General features: G+C 47.2%; 1 protein-coding gene across 7 annotated transcripts in view; it reads right to left on the bottom strand.

Moving 5' to 3' along the window:
* tncb (tenascin Cb) overlaps positions 1–19,432 on the bottom strand; it is a 70,657-nt gene that overhangs the window by 12,066 nt on the left and 39,159 nt on the right. For 4 of the 7 annotated variants that reach the window (XM_078087070.1, XM_040195584.2, XM_040195583.2 and 1 more), the window contains 10 exons: positions 17,399–17,950; positions 15,312–16,532; positions 14,084–14,347; positions 13,884–13,999; positions 13,225–13,378; positions 9,809–10,078; positions 9,352–9,537; positions 7,350–7,439; positions 6,578–6,841; positions 2,055–2,330 (listed from right to left, as the gene is read on the bottom strand). In XM_078087070.1, the coding sequence (XP_077943196.1) occupies positions 2,055–2,330; positions 6,578–6,841; positions 7,350–7,439; positions 9,352–9,537; positions 9,809–10,078; positions 13,225–13,378; positions 13,884–13,999; positions 14,084–14,347; positions 15,312–16,532; positions 17,399–17,885 (3,328 nt within the window). In that variant the 5' untranslated portion in view covers positions 17,886–17,950. The remainder of the gene's footprint in view (positions 1–2,054; positions 2,331–6,577; positions 6,842–7,349; positions 7,440–9,351; positions 9,538–9,808; positions 10,079–13,224; positions 13,379–13,883; positions 14,000–14,083; positions 14,348–15,311; positions 16,533–17,398; positions 17,951–19,432) is intronic. The other 3 variants (XM_078087072.1, XM_078087071.1, XM_040195586.2) reach the window with 1 other exon arrangement.

The raw sequence follows: 19,432 nt of genomic DNA, 5'->3' as shown, positions 1-19,432 counted from the left end.
ATCCCCTTCTTTCTATATTGTGAGTGAAAACGCATGAGGCACTTGTTGTGAGAAGCGGTGGAAATGAGAAGCAGAGCAGGCAAATCCCCGGGAGCTGTCACTCTTTATTAGCCGCCGGGCGGCTTTAGCTGGTCAGTGGAAGAGAGGGAGGGCCACATCCATCCGCTAACATGTGCTAGCTTGCTACTGATCGTACCCTCCCACCAACCCTCCCGCCCCCACTCCCCCCGTCCCCCGTCCCCCAAGACCTGAGGGAACACAATCCCTGCTCACAAAAGGGAGCCTGTTAGTGGAGGAGGTGCGCGCCGGCGAACCTGCGGAAAAGGCAGAAGCCCAGAGAGTCACTTTAGGAAAGAAGCACCTAATATGAATCACAACTGAGTCGAGCGTGTTCCTGGGTGCTGTCCACGTCTCCTTCCCGTCCAGTCACTCCTTTGAGTGAAGAAAACTAAAACGTTCCCTTTCAGAGGGGGACTTTATTTCCCCCCTCAGCGTTTTCCTCCAGTGGACCGCCGACCGGCCGACGTGCACGGCATAATCAAATCAGTCGGCACACGTGTTCACAAGTTGGAATGTTTTATGGATTTAGTGATGCTGATGAAAAACTGTTAAGATGGTTTCCCCCCGCCATTAGCATGCAGACAATGGGCCGTGTTGAGTGCATGCCATATTCTGCGCGGCCCCAGAAGCCCCTGAAGCCCCCTGGCACCCTGAGCACCAGAGCCCAGGGGCAGTGGCAGCATGAGAATGAAGAGCGGTCCCGGCTTGGGGAAACTGGGGATGCATACAGAAGAGAGGCCTCACACAAAGTGACAAAAGCGCCTCAGGGTTTGTTTGTTTTTTGTTCTCCGTCAGTCCTTCAATCTTTCTTACAGCTGACTGCTCCTCATCAGTGAAATGCTCAATGATGATGTCGCAATACTTTCTGGCAAAAAAAGAAAAAAGTCATCCATGTGTTTTTTTGACATTGTAGTCTGGTCTTGTTTTTTTTTTTTTATAGACAACCGTGAGGGTGTTAATCCTCAGAAGGTATTTTATGGAATATGTGAGAAGGTGACAATAAAAGGAACCATTAGCAGATTTCGGTTTCGCTGTTAATGGCCCACTTATTTGGCACACACTGTAACTCTCAGCACTGTAATCCCGCGTAATGACTGTGTTTGGGGCAGTGGGCGGGGAACCCAGCGCACCTGTTGTGCCTCAGTTAAACAGCACACTTTTATGTGTTTCTGCCTGTTCGTACAACAGACCAGGTGCTGCTCCAGACTGGACTCGTACCAACAGGCAGACGGGCAGCTCAAACACGGATCAAACGCATACAAGCGCCTGGGCGAATACGGATTGAATAGGTTTTGTGTGGTTGCTGTGGGGTGTTAAAGAGTCCATTTCACAATCCCTGCACCAAAGGCAGGCATACGTGCACGAGAGATGGCTGATGAGGGGCTGTTGTTTGGGGATTAGGATTGAATGGACGGGATATTTTATTTACCCCGTGTAGAATAACTTTCAGCTCATGGGATTGCCTTCGCACACCTCTTTGTGATGCACTTCCAATGCTGAAGGTTCACAGATGTGAATGGACAAAACAACCCTCCATCCATACAAGTACAGCATCACCGGATTGGTCTCAACCAGTCTTTTAAACAATTAGTTGTAGCACTTAAATTGTACTTATAATGGCTCTTATCTATAGCAAATTGTAAATCTGCTTATTTAATGAAATTAAACTTGTTTTTTCTTCTTTTGAGTTTGTATCCTGATGGTTGAAATGCACTTATTGTAAGTCGCTCTAAAAGCGTCAGCTACATGACGTGTAATTAAACTTCTTGTTGAGCCGATCAAAGTGCCAGATTTGACTTGTTAAAAGCAGAAAAGAACACTTTTCCGAGTCCATTTAACAAAACAGGCCTGAATCCTCAAACACCATTTAACAACTTCAAGTACGAGTTACTCAGAAAGTCCAGTCGGAGAAACATTGGTAGATTTACTGTGCGCAGCAGAAGAAGAAGGAAGCAAAGAAGAGAGAGAAGCTCCGGCGTTGACAGCGTCGATACCTGTGATGGTGTCTGCAAAGACAGGGTTTAGGACGGCCCCCCTGTACACCGCGTACAGGTTGGCCCTGTACCAAGTGGTGGAGGACAGGCCAGAGATGAGGAGGCTGCGAGCATCGGCGGGCGCCGTGTGGTTTTGCCACTCGGCCCCCGTCTCTGCGTCGGTAACCTCGATCAGAAAGGCCTCGAACGCCCCGTCCTCAGCAGACCAGGACAGGAGGAAGCTGTCCCACGACACGTCGCTGACGGTGACGTTGGTCACCTCAGGCTTCTCCTCCTCTGGGTGATGACAAACACATCAACGCGCAGTGTTAGGACTGACACACAGAATGGAGACTAAAGGTCAGAGCGATAAAGGGGTTTTGGAGTCAATCCTGGAATCTTGTTCCAGGATTGCCTCCGATTATCGGTCTGACCACAGACAAGCACACGCATGTGGGTGGAACACGGGTTACATTTGAACCGTTCTTGACAACAATGAACATTGTGAAAGATGAAACAAACAAGATCGAGCTTCTGCTCAACATTCGAAGAGTCGTCCGTGGCAATATCAGCTGCAGGAAGGATGGTGATGTCTCATTTGTATTTCAATCAATCCATCTGGCTGTCGGGAGGAAAAAGAGAATCGGTCTTCACGATGTCTGAGGTGGAAATATTACCTTATTTCCACCACAAAAAGCCTCATTATCAACGGCCGCCTATAGCCATCTCCTCTATATTACCATACAAGTGGGAAGACCTAAAGACAGAAAGCAGCAGACAGACATGCTGATGCAGCGTGTGCGCATTAATGGCTGTGAATAAGCCATTAACATTTGAAGGTGCAGCGTAGCCCAACCGCTATGGCAAGAGTACGCCGTCCACTTCAAAGCCCGTGGGGAGGCCATGCAGAGCCCCGCGCGGCAGCCAATAATTGGAGTCTATTCAGTGTGCAAGCATTCGGGGAATAGATTAGAAAGAGAGGTATAAAGATGCTGCAGGTAAACATCAAGGCTTCCATTATCCTCTTTTCACTGTGGGGCAGAATGGAGCGCAAATGGGGTGCTAGACAATGGGAGTGCGATTGGGGATGGGTGGCTCGGATAGAATCAGCTGAGCTCAGATGGTCAAGGAGAATGCATTTGCTGTACGATGTTTCCGATGAGTTTCTGTGGTGTGCAGAGGATCTGAGTCAGCGCTGTGTTCACTGCTGCAAACCTTTCTCCAAAAGTTGCAACAAGGTTGCAGGAAATGATATTTACTACGTTTCACTTTAAGGTACCCTTCTTAGCAATCCTAAGCACACTTAACAAATGCCTTGTTACATGCCACAATGCTGTCTTTTAATTTAGTCAAGTCAAGGACCAAGTCATCAAATCTAATGGTTGAGACAGACACGAATAAAAATGATTTTTAAAGACTTATATCTTTCATCTTTAAGAAAACACAAATTAGATTAAGTAAAAGGACATTTCTTTGGTGAAGGAGCTTGCTGAAATAATTCTTAAAAATGTAATTTTAGCTGCATGGCTTTCTAAATGTAATATGCCCAAATCCCTTTAGTATTAGACAAAATACATTTTACCTACCCGGCTTACTTTTACACGCAAGATTCTTACTTTTCTTTTTAACATTCCTCTGAGGTGTCCAGGTATTTTCAAACGTGCTCACAGTACAATGGAAGTGAATGAAATTTATTTTGTGGTACTTACATGACAATTATATTTAAAACATCAAACAAAACAAAAAAATGATGCTGTCAGACCTGTTCCCAAAAACCTTGTGTTTGGTGTTTAAAGTAGTTTTGAAAAAACTAAAATCTTTGGGTAATTTGGCTGTTTTCTGTTTTTGAAAAGAGATGCTACTATTATTATTTCAAAATGTCCCTTTTCAACAATGTAAGCACCACAAACAAAATGTATTCGCCTCCTTTGTGGCTGGAAAGCTAGCCGCACCCTAGACAGGATTTTGTCATTTTATTCACAACCTTTGAAGCCCAGATACCGTTTCGGTTGTCCCATGCAGTTGAAGTCGTGTGTCATGACAAAATCAAATGGTCTATTTCTCGTGCTGATATGAGCCATTTGATCCACACTCCTTCAGTTCACCTTTAAGATGAGAATCGATCCATCCGTGCATGCAGGACAATGATCTTGCCTTTTCATGCTTCCTTTTCTCGATTTGCTCCGTAGAGAATCGGATGCTCATGCACTTTTGTCATTTCATGTAAGACACCACAACATGACGTCCAAAATAATGGCATCAGATGGGAAAATTGAAACATACAACATATATAGATCCTTTGACAGTTTGTAGACAACAATTAGAGCAATACCTTGTTGAGCTAAACAAGAACCTTCATCAGCAGAAATTGCATGTTTAAAATAAAGTCATTTACCTTAGAGATTCATGTACTATTGTGAGGAAATAGAATGATTAATGTTTAAAGCTCATGTGGATGGCTGGGGAAAAACACTGCTTCCATTGCCAACATGGAGGAGCATATTTTTGTTGACGTTGGCTGTGAAAAGAATCACATCTGATACCCGTGAGCCACCTTTATGTTTTTATCTAACAAACAACAGCAGGTTTGTTAAATAGCTTCATCAGAACCAATATTGGCACTGAATGTTGTGACAATGAACGGTTATCATTTCCACATGTCTGTTGTCATTGTTCCTCGAGCAGAACTCTTCCAGTCAGCTGATTAATATAAATTATGATAATCCGTTTTGCCGTGTTTAAATCACACGCATTCGCCCCCGTGCCTTCATTCGGTATCTTCATTTTCGAGAAGCACATTTCGGCCCGGTATTGGTATCCGAACTCCTCTTCTGAATCTAAAATGCGGATTAGAGGGCTGCCGAGACAATGTTTTAACAGGAGTCTCAGCATGTGGCCTTTTATCTGACAGACCCACAGTTCATCTCGGTCAAATAGCACAAAAAGCAGAGGGGAGCAGGGCTCACGCCAACAATTATCACATGAATGAACATTGTGCTGGCAGTGCATATGTCCAAACACCCCCCCCCCCCCACCCGACCCCTGTCCATGCACACACACACACACACACACACACACACACAGTTCGCCTCCACCTCAGTCGTTTTAGCCACTCAGTCTCACAATCTTATGAGCCACACATGAGCACACAGCCAAGTGGATGTAAATAGTGGGCATATGCATGTGCCCAATACGCCCCCCCCCCACCCCCCCCACACACACACACACACAGCAGTCTGTACTCTCTTCTCCTTGGCGGCGTGCAATCCAAAAAGTAAATGCAACAAAAGCCAGTTATTCCGAAGATGACCAACTCCTCCCTCATGCAGGATCGATTTTTGCCCGGTGTCGTGCAATTTAATGGGCTCTTGTTGCATAACTGGAAGATTGACTTGAGTAAAGTTTGGCTTGGAGGCGACCCGACTGCAATATGAGAAATATAGCACAATCACCTCGTTTGTCTTTAAGAAACAGGGGAAAAAAGAAAATAACCCCACATGCTATAAATGAGCCTTAGCGGGAGGGGAAGTGGGAGGAGGGGGGGTCGAGACACAGGGAATTTAATTTATTGCTTCGGTTTGGCTGCCGTGCCGATGGACAAAAAAGTGAACTTATTCTCAAACCATCACGCTAACATTAAGAGGATCAGATTTATTTTTATCTGCTTATAATTTTTAATTTTTAGTGAGATATGGAAGCTGTCCAGGACCTCAGGGGGGAGTATTTGGTGCAGAGTTTAAGTTAAATTAAATTTTACACATTAAGATAGAATTATAACATGCGTTTGATGTTTTTTTGCAGTATGAATTTGATACGCTAACGTATGAGCACAAAGCAGCATTACAATGACTTCTGAAAACATGACAACGGTCACTATTTATTTTCCTTGTGGCCCTTTTTGGTCAACCACCTGGCTCAGCTGCTAAATGCTCCACTTTGTTTCCCAGCTGGTTTGCTCCGTAGCTTGAATTTCAGTCGGTCTGAGATTTTTTGCTGAATCTGCTGCGGTTGAAACGAGACGAGTTGTGGGCTTTAAAACTGAAACAACTCTGGGTGAAAGCTATAAAAAGACTTTGTAGCAAACCAGGTGGCAGAAATAAATCTTGGCATTGTCCGGTTCTGAAAAAAGCTGAATACATTTAATGTCTACGTTTGTGAACCCAACGACCCTTGACCCCACCTGCTCCTCACGGCCGTGCCCTCGGCGTACGGAGGGGTACGGGACATTAGTCCGGCCTGAGAGGTTACTCCGGATGATCCACAGATTAAACCTCTAATTGTCCGAGGGCATAATAACCAGGACAGTGATCCTGGAAAGAAAAAATAAGGCTTTTGGGTTTTAGGCGAATCGCTGACGGAAAACTAGGAATTTACGGAACACAACCTGAAATGTCAGTGTGTTCATTGGATAAACCTGCAGACATTTGTGCCAGAAACGGTTTCCACTGTTTCCTCCTAGACTTTTCCGACAGTAAATAATGTCAAACACTAACTACACCTAACTAGCTCTCAGTCAGGGGCCTTTTACTTTTTGGGATGCTGACCTGTGGGGGCTGAGATGGTGGTGGGTGCGCTGGTCCTGCGGCCCCTCTCGGCGGTGATGCTGACGGTGTACAGCGTGCCGGGTGCGAGGCCCCTCAGGACGTATGACTCGGAGCTGCTCGGGACCACGTCCTCAGCCTTGTGGCCCTCAGCAGACACATAAACCAGTTTAAAGAAGTCCAGTTTGGCCAGCGGGCGTTTCCACTCCAGCATCATGGTGGTCTCCGTCACTTCTGCAACGGCCAGGTCCTTGGGGGCGTCCAGCGCTTTTTAGGGAGAGGGGTGGTTGTGATTAGAGGGTTTAAGATTTGATACTACAAATCTTTTGAATCAATATATTGATTATAAAAATGGAAAACGCTCATGCGTCTTCTGACGCAGTAGTTTGTTTGATGTGTTTTAAAACAAATCAAAGACTTTAAGAAAACTGAGCAGTTCTGCAGCTGGAGCAGCAAACGTTATCACAGTTGAAGACGGCATTACTGTACTTTTTCGTAGTGATTCACTACAGATACGGCAGCAAAATACTAGAAAAACCTTTTTGGTTGACAGAAAATTCTGATGAAATAAAAAACTGTCCAAAGTAAAGCACCAAAGGAATGACTGGATCGGGATATGTGATGGTTAAAGCCCTAGTGACACTTTGAGTTGCTGTTTCATTGTTTTGTTACCGCGACTGCTTTTTTTCAGGCATTACTCCAAGCAGCAGTCAATGCAAAGACGCCACTGAGCGGATGAAGAAAAAGACAAGAGTAAAACGGGATTGTATCTCACCGGTCTCTGCGTTGGTGGTCGCCGGCAGACTCTCGCGCTCGTCTGTCACCGCGGTGACACCCATCCCGTACTCTGTACCAGGCCTCAGGCCTACACACCAATGGCGAAAGGAAAAATAAATAACACTGTTACGGAAATAAAAAGCAACGTCATGTGCTCCTTTGCTTGTTCCCCTAGTGGGCGACGGGGAGGCTCTACAGTCAAGTGACCGGCTGTTTTGGCTCCGGTGCCTCCAGTGCCGACACACCAAAAAGAAAAAAAAGAAAACCACCCTCATGTTGCTTGGCTGCACAATGGATTGCAGACTAATTGCGTTTCACGGTACGCCTGGGCTCGCTGCGGAACATCAGCGCTGTATTTGCATTGATGGATCTATAGGGCCCTTGTGGCGGAGCAGGAACACTACTTGCTATGATACAGGAGGCCCTTTGGTCTCTACAATTAAGCCCTCCCTCGGCCCGATCGCCCCTAATTCCTTTATTAACTCCCACAGAGGTCATCACACGCACATACTTGCAGCATGAAATTACACCTAATGCCCAGGAAACTCATTATCAATAAAATCACGAGCGTGAAGGCAATTACAGATAATAACTGTGTGAAAGAAGTGCTGATGTGTGAGTGTGTGGGACGTCGGCTGAATGGACACAGTGCTTTTATTTCCACGGGACGGGCCTCCCAAGGACAAAGACTTGGGCCAGACAAAGACACCATTAGCCCGTTTTTTGGAAGCTTTTTTTTTTTTTTTCTGTTTCTCATGGTGTCTAATCCTGCCGTGCTGCAGCACACCGCGTAGAAACAAACAGGGGAAAGAAAAAAAACACGCACACATCCGCCTCAAAGCGCGCCTTTATAATGTGAGCGGTGCAGCTAGATGAAAACGTCTGGGAGTAGATCTCACAGTGAAACAAGCGGCAGTGTTATTCCATTTAGAGCCTGAATGCCAGACCCCCCGGCGGGGGGTTTCTCATAAAGTGAGCCTTTTGTAGACGGGCAAACATTTCACGACACAAAACAAAGGCGGCCCGTTCTGGAAACGCGCAGGCTGGATATAACGCTGACCGTTTAACGGGGTGCACCACAAAACACTTGGCCGAAACAATTAGGAGAATAAACACTGTATTCATTTTTCTTTCTCCCACAGACGCTTTTCCGCTGTGTCATTTTGATACCAAGTGGTCAAGGGCTAACAGACAAAATAATTACAACAATGAAAAGGTACTAAATTCAATTCGGCAAAATCCCTTCGACCTTGAAACAAACGGCCTCTGGTCTGTTGATGAAATGTGGTTAGATGATCACAAATGTCGCCTGAATAGAGATCAGATTTCTTGGTCTACATCTTAGCTATCAGCATCGTCGCAACCCACAAGTTATTCTGATTAATGCGTCAATGCCGTGCGGCGGGCCGCACAACGCCATTAGTCCACCAACATGTCATTTGTGGTTTTCACGCTGTTGTCCTCTTGTGCTCAAAACGGTCCCTCTTCAGTTAAATGGGTCATCGGTGCATTTGAATTGAGTTGTTACAGGAACCGAAGGAGGCAGACGAAGGGCCCACCTGGCTCCTAAAGGGGATGGGGATGAGATGACTCTCTGATTGGTTTGATTTGTGCTGCGTCTAAAAACACACCTATTGACCAAGGGACTAAATAAAGCCTGAGGGTCTCTTGCGCCTTTCCCGACGCCCAGATTATACGCCTTTGGACAACGAGCGGGGGAGTTGGAGACGCCCTAAATGCCCCTGCACTATAGATTATTTAATTAGGGGCCCACATTGAAGATTATTCTATGATTAATGGATGACTTACTTTACATTTGCAGCCACACCCCCCTGTAGTGGGCCACATAAAGCAGAATGTGTATGTAGCTGTGAATAGATATATAAATAGATGAATGAACGTCCACAATAACAAGACGTGGGAAAACTGGTAAGTGTACCGTGGTTAAAAACAGTCATATTAACCGAGTGGTTATCGTGTGTGGCTGTGGGATGCGGTACCGGTGATCTTGGCCTGGGTGGTGTCCTTGGGTCCTGGGGGGAAGAGCAGCTCTCCGTGCTCGCCTCCAGACAGAGGGCCGTACTTGATACGGTAGTTTTCCACCGGCGCCCGGCTGTTCTTCCACTCCAGAGTGATGGTCTCGTCGGTCAGCTCCACGGTCTGTAGGTCCCTGGGGGCGTCCAGGTCTGCAACACAGAGACAGGCCGACCCGTGAGACTGTCGCTGGGGTGGATTTTCCTCTTCCCGCTAGACTCGGGTCATTGGGCCAACATTTGGTCCCTTGAGGGACACAAACCAGCAGGATATCCTCCCTCATTACCCTACAGCCATACGTAAAGTAAGCGAGGTCCCTGACACACACCTAATTAAACAGTTAACGTCTGCCGGTTTCATCTCGAAGGTACACAGGTGAGCTTCTACAGATCTATTCACAAATTTGAATAGTTTGAGTCTCACCCGTGAGGAAGGACTCGTACACAGGAATGCTGGTCCGCTCGCCCCTCCGAGCCAACAAGGACACCTCGTACTGGGTGTCGGGGGTGAGCCCCCCCAGGTGGTACTGGGTCTCGGTGGAGGACAGCTTAACCACGGTGCGGTCAGCGGGGTTGGAGCTGGGCCCGTAGGAGACGCTGACCCCGTCCACCTCGGCCACGGGCTGGGACCAGGTCGCCAGCGCCGTGGTGTCCGTCACGTCGCGCACGTCCACCTGGCTGGGGGCATCGATCACTGGAGGGGGAGGGGGTGGGGGGCGGACACAGAGACGCCTGTTAATTCCAATGCCTTCTAATACACGTCTCATCGTGTGTTCCTGTGAAGGTCAAGGTCTTATTACAGCAATGTTTTATATGATATATAAAATATATATATGACAATATATTTTTATTGAATCAAATTAACGCCAAATTTCATTATTGAACAGTGCATAAAAAAGTATTACTATTATTATATACTATTACTAGTATAAAAGAATATCTGGCTTCTTGCATCTGTTCAGTCTGAGAGAATACTTTTTCTAAATACATACCGAGGTTGTGTTCCTAGATGGCAGCAAACATTGTTCTTCATATCTCAGAGTTATAAGTGTGGCTGGATGAGTCCCAGAGGAACTTAACCATTGTGTGGGTGCTTTGGTCTAACGACACTCTCTTCGCTCTTCCTCTTCATTGTTTAGTTCTCTCTCCTGCTTTGGCTTACTGCCCCCAATGAACACGCGGTGTTGAACACACATCACAGGTCACCGGTGTCAGTGTTCTGTGTCTAACCTTCAGCAGGATCAATCGGTACGTACATACTGTGGTGCTAAAAAAAAAAGAGTCTAGCAGACGTTACTGCAGGACTCGCAGCCTGGTGTCTCAACTGCATTCATTTCCAGCTGGATTCATCAGCCAAAGTAGACATTTTTGGAATGAAATGTTGTCATTTTACGTGTCTGCAAACCATTGGTACCAGATGACAACAGGCGAGAGAGCCCAAGAGCGGGCGGCAGGGGGGGACTTTGTCCTTACGTTATGTTGCGTTGTTGTATTACGTTGTTGGGTTAAATTGGGCTGTTATGTTGCATCTACTTTACGTTATGCTAAATTGTTATTTTTGCATTGCTAATTGACGTTGTTATTTTTACCACTGATGACTGATGATGGATTGAAGGATGATGGAGGACAACACGGGGGGTTGGTGTGGGGAGGAGTGTTATATGCATGAATACAGATATTTCAGCAGTGCAGGTGCAGAAAATGTGAAAGCCCATTGCACTTATGAAGCTATTCAGCCCATTTACAGTTCAAATCCCCATGCATTGAAGGGCGCCTTTTCATCGCCGCTGAAATTGATTTGTCACACGTAAGCAACTTTAGGAAAGTCAACCTTCTGCGTGGGGCTGATAAAGTAAAGAATCTGCATTTGAGCTTAACACGGCTTTGTGTTACGAGGATGCTGCGAGGGTGTCGTTCGGGTGTCACGATACCATTCTCCAGGGAGGCCGCCGCAGCCCCCCCCCCCCCCCCCGCAACCCCCCCAGAGCCTGCCGGCTTGACTGACTGGTGCCTCCCACACATGGTGGGTTGGGTGGAGGGGGAGGAGAGAGGGAAGAGCCGAGATCCACGCTGCACACAATTAGCCCCTCAGCATGCAAAACCCACAGTACGAGCTCACAAGCCGGTGTAATGGGCGACGTTTAGAGAGCCTGAGTGACACGGAGAACTCTGAACCTCATGATCCAAGCAGTGCACACGCGTGGGCATACGTGTGCGTGTAAAGCATGGACATGACAAAAGGCCGTCCTTTTTAATATTTCTAACGAAGATAACTTCGGCAATTTATCCATGAATGTAGAGGTTCTAAATAGCTCATTTCCCCTCCACCAAGACATGTTTAGGCCGTTCATGCTGCAATCGTGGCAAAAAGTAGATTCCCTTTTACACGTTCATGTCATAAAGACAGTGATGTTGTTGTTATTACGTACACATTTCTTGTTATACCACCTGCCTTAATCTTCCCACCAATAAAACAAACATCAACAATTTGGTATGTAGACACAAAAATAAACTTTTACACGACGAAGGACAAATTTGGATCACATCATCATCTCAACTAATTTGGTGGTGCAGGGAGATTCTTTCCCACAATGACAACCTATTTAAATGTAGAAGCATTTTAGCAGTCAAACCCAGTATCCACCTTTATCTGCAGTACTGCAGTACAAATAGCTTTACTTTCAACATGTTGTTCTTTACTGAGGCTTTGTATTGAGGCTATTTCGTGATAACATGAAAGGGATTAAGTTGAAACTATTTCATTGCTATCGTTGTGGAAGCAATATGCAGCTGTACAGTTGTACCTTCAATCTGACTGTTCTTCTAAGGAAGAATTACACAATATACTGAGGATTTAGTGTGCAGAACAGTGTGTCCTTCTCATACGAATAAGGGATCCAGACATGGAAATGTACATTACATTTCAGGTCATTTATCCAAAGCAACTTACATTGCATTTTGAACACATGCCTTTCTTTACATTTTTGCCCCGGGGAGCAATACCCCTGTCTTGCTCAGGGAGACTTTGACATGGAGCAGCCGGGGCTTGAACTGCCAACCTTGCGGTTCCCGGCACACCCTCTCTACCCCTGTGCCCCATCGAAACAGAAATGTGCCGGTGATTCCTGACACCAAGATTATACTTATACAGAAAACACATTTAACAACTCCATCCAGAAATGGAGAAGTGTTTTGACCTCTTCATTCAATACCTAAAAGACGCCTAAAAACATTCAGGTTGTTGGTGTTGTTGGTGGGAATCGAACACTGGTTTCTCCCTTTATATTCATCCCCAGCGCCAAGTTCCTTAGAGTGTTACACGCCATTGGGCTTTATGGCCCCAATGCAGCGATGGAACCATCCCACAGCTTGCCAACAGGGCGGAAAATCCATATCTGTTTTTACTACCTTGCCTAAATCATAACAATGCAATGAAACCTAATGAGCTAATCACTCAGGGTTGACATGTAGGCCTGGTTTCCCCATCGGGGGTTGCAAGATGGATAACACAGACATATGGTATACAGGTATGAAGGTGACTATGTGTTTTAGCATCTTATTTTAGTGGCCCATACCTTAAATAGGGGATTAATAACAGATGTATTCTTTAATATTGGTATTACATTTGTATCTGCCTTTCTAGAATCCATCCCTTCGTAGACTGAATAGGCTTCTGTGTACATGTCATGAGGGACAAAGCTTGCATCACTAACAAGCCAACCCAGACGAGCAGTGGAACACCATCAAGAAAGATGTGCATCCTGCTGAAGTGAAACCCTTCCAGTGAGTCTAAAACAAAAGGCCGATAAGCCGGTTAGCAGTGTGAATGTGTACACTCACTTGTGACGACATTCTGGGAGGCAGGCGGTCCACGCTTGTTGTTCTTCACCACCTCCAGCTTGACCTCGTACTCCTGGCCGGGGCCCAGGCCCGACTGCTCAAAGGTGGTCTCTGGACGGCCGAGGGAGTTAAGAATCTCACCGTCTTCCTCTTTCTGCCAGTACCGAGAAAAACCATCAACCACCACAAAGACTAGTACTGGCATGATGTGTGGAGTGGGAGGGCGGTAAAAACTGCTAAATCATACATAATGGCGCTCTGGGTGGCGTTTGGGCTTAAGCATTGACAGGGGACTCAGTTTAATAGAGTGTGGCTTTGAGTACATCCCAGTACCACTACTAGGAAACGTTTCCATGAGCACTCCAATGGGAAAATAAAGAGGTACACGGAGAAAATGTGTGGCAATCGGAGCTGTCAAGACATGCTAACTGCTCCGTATTGGCATGCTGGACCGGCGGAACTGTTTTTCACAGGAAACCCGCCATCATACTCATGTATGCACATTAGGCAATTACTGAATTTGAAGTAGGCGGTCTGCCGTGTGTCGTGTATGGTTTCTATCGGAGGGGAAATTGGCATAATGGTGGAGGCTGAGGTAGGCTCTCGAGTTCAACCCCCTCCTGGAATACAGATTATCCACATTGGGAAGCAGGACTCACTGTGTTTCTGAAGATGAGGTTCCATCCATCAAATTTAATGTCCAACGGGTCCCACTGCACCTGCACCGACGTCTCCCGCACTGACTTGAACTTGAGCCCCTCAGGCTCAGGTAGATCTGGGACGCATGGAACAAAAAATTTCCCTCACCTACATTTCTTTTTACTCTCTGTTCTGAGTGCTATTACGAAGACTGACATACGTGTAGACACCCGAGCGCTGACAGGAAGACTCTTCTTGTTGTTGAGCAGAGCATAGACGCTGATCAGGTACTCCACCCCAGGCTCGAGCTCCCGAATGGTGGTCATCTTCTGGTCCCCGGGCACCCGGGCGTCAAGCTCAAGACCCCCCTGAGCCGTTGGCACGTAGGTTATCAGGTACTCGGTCACACGCATCTCATTCTCCCAGCTCAGGTCCACCACCTCTGGGGTGACCTCCGCCACCGTCAGATCCTTGGGTGGCGAGACTGCGGAGAGACGCCCAAAATCAGTGTTTATAAAAAAATGGTTATCTTAGTAAAAGTCATTGGTGTTTTCTCAACGTGGTGATTAGGCCTCTGCATTGTTGGACGCTTATGCCCCACAGGTGGACCCAGATGTTCCAGCTACTTTATTCCAGCTTTAACTCCCAGGGGAAGCTTTTTAAAACCAGAACTTTTGCATTGCTAAAGAACATTTACAACCAAACCACTCGTGTCAGTTGAAACGGAAAAAGGAGCCATTGTTAGAGAAATAAAGACTTGCCGTGATTGTAGCATCAAGTTAAATTGTTCATACATGATTGAAGTGTTTTTGTAAAAGAGGAAAGAACAGCAGACAATCAACCGTTCATTTTCAGATTTCAATTTCAATTTCAATAGATTTATTATACAAATTCAATAGGAACCATGTTTCGGATTGCTTGTGATACAATGGCGCGTATCTCCAAAAAAAACTGATTAATTTCCTAATTTTGTTCCAAAAAGTTGCATTTATGGTTCATATGCTTGGATGCATTGTGGTTATTTTTCTCTGACTTCAGCAGGTTTGTCTTAAATGATACGGATATTAACGTCTTCCGCACCGTCTCAGCTAGCGATTCGGTATCTTCTTTTCTTTGTTAGCTTCCAGCTTCGATGAGGAATATGCACATAACGCTGCCGTGTGCAAATTATCTGGAATAATTTTCATAAAATATTTACTAACTTGCCGGAGTAGCGTTATAGCACCGATGAGTGCAGATTGTAGCCAAGACTCTAATGTTTCAAACGCTGTGAAGCATTCATATACGAGTACACGAAATTCCTCATGGAAGTTGGTTCTGCCTTGTTTTTGGCTCGGTTCCGGACCCAATCCGTAGATGCTCGGGGAGAAAAGGTCGGTCTGAGGATTTCTGTTCTAAATGTCCAACTGTTGAAAGCAGGACAGCATCGTTCGCATCGTGTCGCTTACCTACGGAGCAGTCCTCTCCAATGAAGCCCTCGTTGCAAACACATACGCCGCTCTCGCAGCGTCCTTGGTCCTGGCAGTCATTAGGGCAGGTCTTTATTGAGCAGTCCGGCCCGGTGAAACCTTCGTAACACACGCAGTCGCCATCGACGCAGTAACCTCTATCCAGACAGTTCTTGGGACACGTCTTCTCACCGCAGTCCTCCCCGGTGAAACCCTTGTGACAGACGCATTGTCCGCTCACGCAGTCGCCGCGGTCCAGGCAGTCATTGGGGCAGGTCAGCTCGCCGCAGTCTTCGCCGGCGAAGCCCACGAAGCACACGCAGTTGCCGTCCACGCACTCTCCGTGACCCATGCAGGCCTTTGGGCAGGTCTTGACGCTGCAGTCCTCCCCGGCGAAGCCGGCGTCGCACGCGCACTGTCCGTTCACGCAGCGGCCGCGGTCTTGGCAATTGTTGGGGCAAGAGAGCTCGCCACAGTCCTCGCCTTGGTATCCCACGTCACATACGCATTCTCCGTCGATGCACTGGCCCCTGTTGCTGCAGTTGTCGGGGCACGAAAGGACGGAGCAATCTTCACCCTCAAACCCTGGATCGCAGATGCACTTCCCGTTGAAGCAATGGCCCCTCTCGTTGCAGTTCTTCGGACAGGTGAGCTTGGAGCAGTCCTCCCCACTGTAGCCGGTCTGGCACTCGCACTGGCCATTCACACACATGCCACGGTTGTTGCAGTTGCCAGGGCAGGTGAGCTCGCCGCAGTCCTCTCCGGCGTAACCCTCGTCACAGTAGCAGGTGCCGTTGACGCAGCGCCCGCGGTCATAACAGTCGTTCGGACAGATGAGTTCCGAGCAGTCGAAGCCGGTCCACGGCTCGTCGCAAACGCACTCGTCGTCGACGCACCGCCCGCGTCCCAGGCAGTTGTTGAGGCAGTTGGTCTGGTCGCAGGCTTCGCCGATGAAGCCGTCCTCGCAGAGGCAGGAGCCGTCGACGCAGTGGCCGTAGTCGCCGCAGTCCAGCAGGCAGAGCTCGATGCTGCAGTCGTCGCCACCGAAGCCCTCGAAGCACTCGCACTTGCCGTCCACACAGCGGCCCTGGTCCTGGCAGTCGTTGGGGCATTCCGGTTCAGTGCAGTTGTACCCCTTCCATCCGGGTTCACATAGGCAGCTGCAGGTGTCGGTGCTCCAATTGCCATGGCCATTACAGAAGGGCTTTGTGGACACTTCACCTGGGGGAGGGAAAGAGGAAAAAGGTATCAAAGTATTATAAGTGTACGTGATCACAAATCATGACAACATGACGCGGTTACAGCTGCATATCTAAGACAACTTCTGTGTTGCAGGAGTACTGAAAAAAAGAACAAAATGACTCTCAAAATGAATGTTTTTTTTAATGGGTTTTCGGTTAAACGCCTGAAAGAAGATTTGCATCAGAGATCGGAGATTTGTGTGCTTTAAAATATGAAATGCGTCTGGAAATAACCCTCTTGGGCATTTTGAAGCTTTAAGTATCTTTAAAAAAAGGCTAAATAGTGACTTAATGATACTGTAAAACTTTATCACGGCAACTAGTACCCCTTATCGCCTGCATGTGTGTACTCAAGCGAATAGGATGTAGTTTGTTTTTATGGATTCTCACTTCTGCTGATTGCATCCCACCTTCAAAAAGTGCTTCATTTATTTGTGAAGATTAACCTCCTGCGTAAAGCTTAAGTATCATAAACCTTGTTGGCCACAGAATTTCTGCAATATTCAAAAAGCCAATGGAAAAATCACACTGGCTTCTTGTAGAGGTAACACAAAAATATGTCATCTCTGCAGCTCTGTTTTCAAAATAACCGTCCCTGGAAATAAACTAATGTAATGTATCAAAAGTAATATAATAGGTCTCCCATGGGACATGTGTCCCTCAGGGGGAAAGTATAGTGTCTGTTTGACCAAACTGAACCGCCCGCCTGCAGACATTACCAATATTCATACATCGATAAAAGGTTCATTGAAGTTGACTTGATGTACTGTAAACTAGATACAACCTGCCTTCGCTTGCTTTTCATTGGGGTAAAACAGAAGGTAGCGTGAAAGGTAAGAGACGCACCTGTAACCTGAGCTCCACAGCAGACCGTCCCGCTGCTGCACTGGTCCCTCAGACTGGACAGCTCCGACTCCAGCATCTCCAGCCTGTTCAGGATATCCTTGATGTCCGGCAGCTGGTTGTCGCAACCGCACGCCTGCTTGGGGATGTTGATGCGGTGGGTGAAGACAATCTGATTGTCCCCGTCCACCGTATGCTCCATGTGCTCGGCGTTCTGCATTTCCAGCGGCGCGCTCTTGTGTTTGAGGTCGCCGTCGCCGGGGGAGTCGAGGTCCACGGAGCAGAGGGAGGTGGTGGGGACGTTGATGTTGTAGACGTGGTTGAACACCACCGGCTGGTCCGGGTGAGGCAGGGTGAGGTTCTCCTGGGTTTTCGTAGGTGCCAGAGCATCCCTGCGGTGGCGGATGACCGTCTTGAGGAGGCCGGCGGTGGAAAGCTCGAGGAGCAGGGCCACCGTCACGCAGCCAAAGAGCAAGCCTTTCACCCCCATGACAAGAGCCTGACGGAGTAGCAGCTCAGTGCAGACTGTTCAGGGTTCAAATAGGTGTTGTTGTCCTAGAGTAAAAGAAAGTACAGACAGAAGGGAAACATGAAGACAAGCATTTATTTTCCACGTGTATCCAAATCTCACATGCATTGTCTTTATGTCTTTTACATGTAAATCACGTAGGAGAATTTCTGGTGAATATTTACTTTGAAACATTAAAGTGTCCCACTGAAAAGCAATTAGCCTTCTACTGTTGCCCCCAACAAAAGAACACTTCCAGCCCTGTTGCTGTCCCTGACCCGTTTAGTCCCCTCTCTTCTTTAGAGGAGGAGACAGACACTTAGCAGCTGACATTGTTCCCACAATTCTTCCGAGGACCGGGGAGCAGTAGCCACCCCTTGTGGCGTGTGACCGTGACAATCTAAGACTTTCTTTTTTCCAGCCACGTTGAGAAAGGTTGTCACGACCCGCATGGTGGGGGGAGTCCTCTTTTTTATCTGTAGTCAAGGCCAAAACCTAAGCTGACAAAGTAATCCCGGTGTATGGTTAGACCATCTGTGGGCCTCCTGGGAAGCATAGAGGTCTGCACAAGCTTCCCTGCTACCTGCAAACAGCCAGGTCAGCATTCCCAGACTCTCCTAACAGCCACTGGGCTTTTCTTTAATGGTCACTTTGAAAAAGCAGGTTGTGGAATAAAAGCCACCCTTAAGACCTTGTGGTTTTTCTTTTTCTTTGATAAATCAAATATACGGGTTGGCTACAGGTTTGTTGCTGTTACGTAAGGTGTTATTTATGAAAAAGACGACTGAATCTCAAAGCGTTTAGTTCTCTTCAGTAATCCAGTTTGTTCTTTAATGTCCAATGAGATATATAAAGTTTAAATTCTCTGCCTTTCAGTAAACAAAAGTATACATGCAAAGGTTCTGGCTTCGCCTCAATTCATACGATGCCCTTTTTAGCCCACCTTGTCAGAGGTGCTGACGTCAATCATATCCTGCCTATAATAAAAGCAATGTAGGCTTTGGCTGCTCTGAAGCTTAATAACAGCGGTTAGCAGCCAACATGAAAATATCTGAATAAGCACACGTTGCATGTTCCAAACTCTGCGGTGGAATATGTATGAATGGGTTTCATTCTCCCTTTGCTACACCTTTCTTCGTGGCGCTGATGTGGATGCAGTAAAGGAAAACACGTATGGTCTTTGCTGGCCATCTTCCTGTGTGTGGGACCACGGAGGCTGACAGTCAGCAGGTAATATTCCAGAAAGTGGCGCTCGGTCTCCTCATCGCGACCTGACGTGTGATTAGACAAGCTGACAGAGGAGCTCAGCTTGGAGGGGTCCCACCGCGTCAACGCACACACACACACACACACACACACACGCATGCTGCATCCCCCCGGCCCCCTGATTAGACAGGCAGGGATGAGCGCCTGCATGATGGGTAGACTGTAAAAGTGCTAACGTGGCTGGCTGATGGGGGGCGCTGAGGATCCGCGACCTCAGGGGTCCATCCCACCTCCGCCACCCCGTGTGTCTCATGTCACACACA

The sequence above is a fragment of the Gasterosteus aculeatus genome, chromosome 13, assembly GCF_964276395.1.
Source record: "Gasterosteus aculeatus chromosome 13, fGasAcu3.hap1.1, whole genome shotgun sequence".
In the NCBI taxonomy this organism is placed as follows: domain Eukaryota; kingdom Metazoa; phylum Chordata; class Actinopteri; order Perciformes; family Gasterosteidae; genus Gasterosteus; species Gasterosteus aculeatus.
Note: the sequence above shows the minus strand (reverse complement) of the source record. Positions and strands in the feature narration are given on the sequence as shown.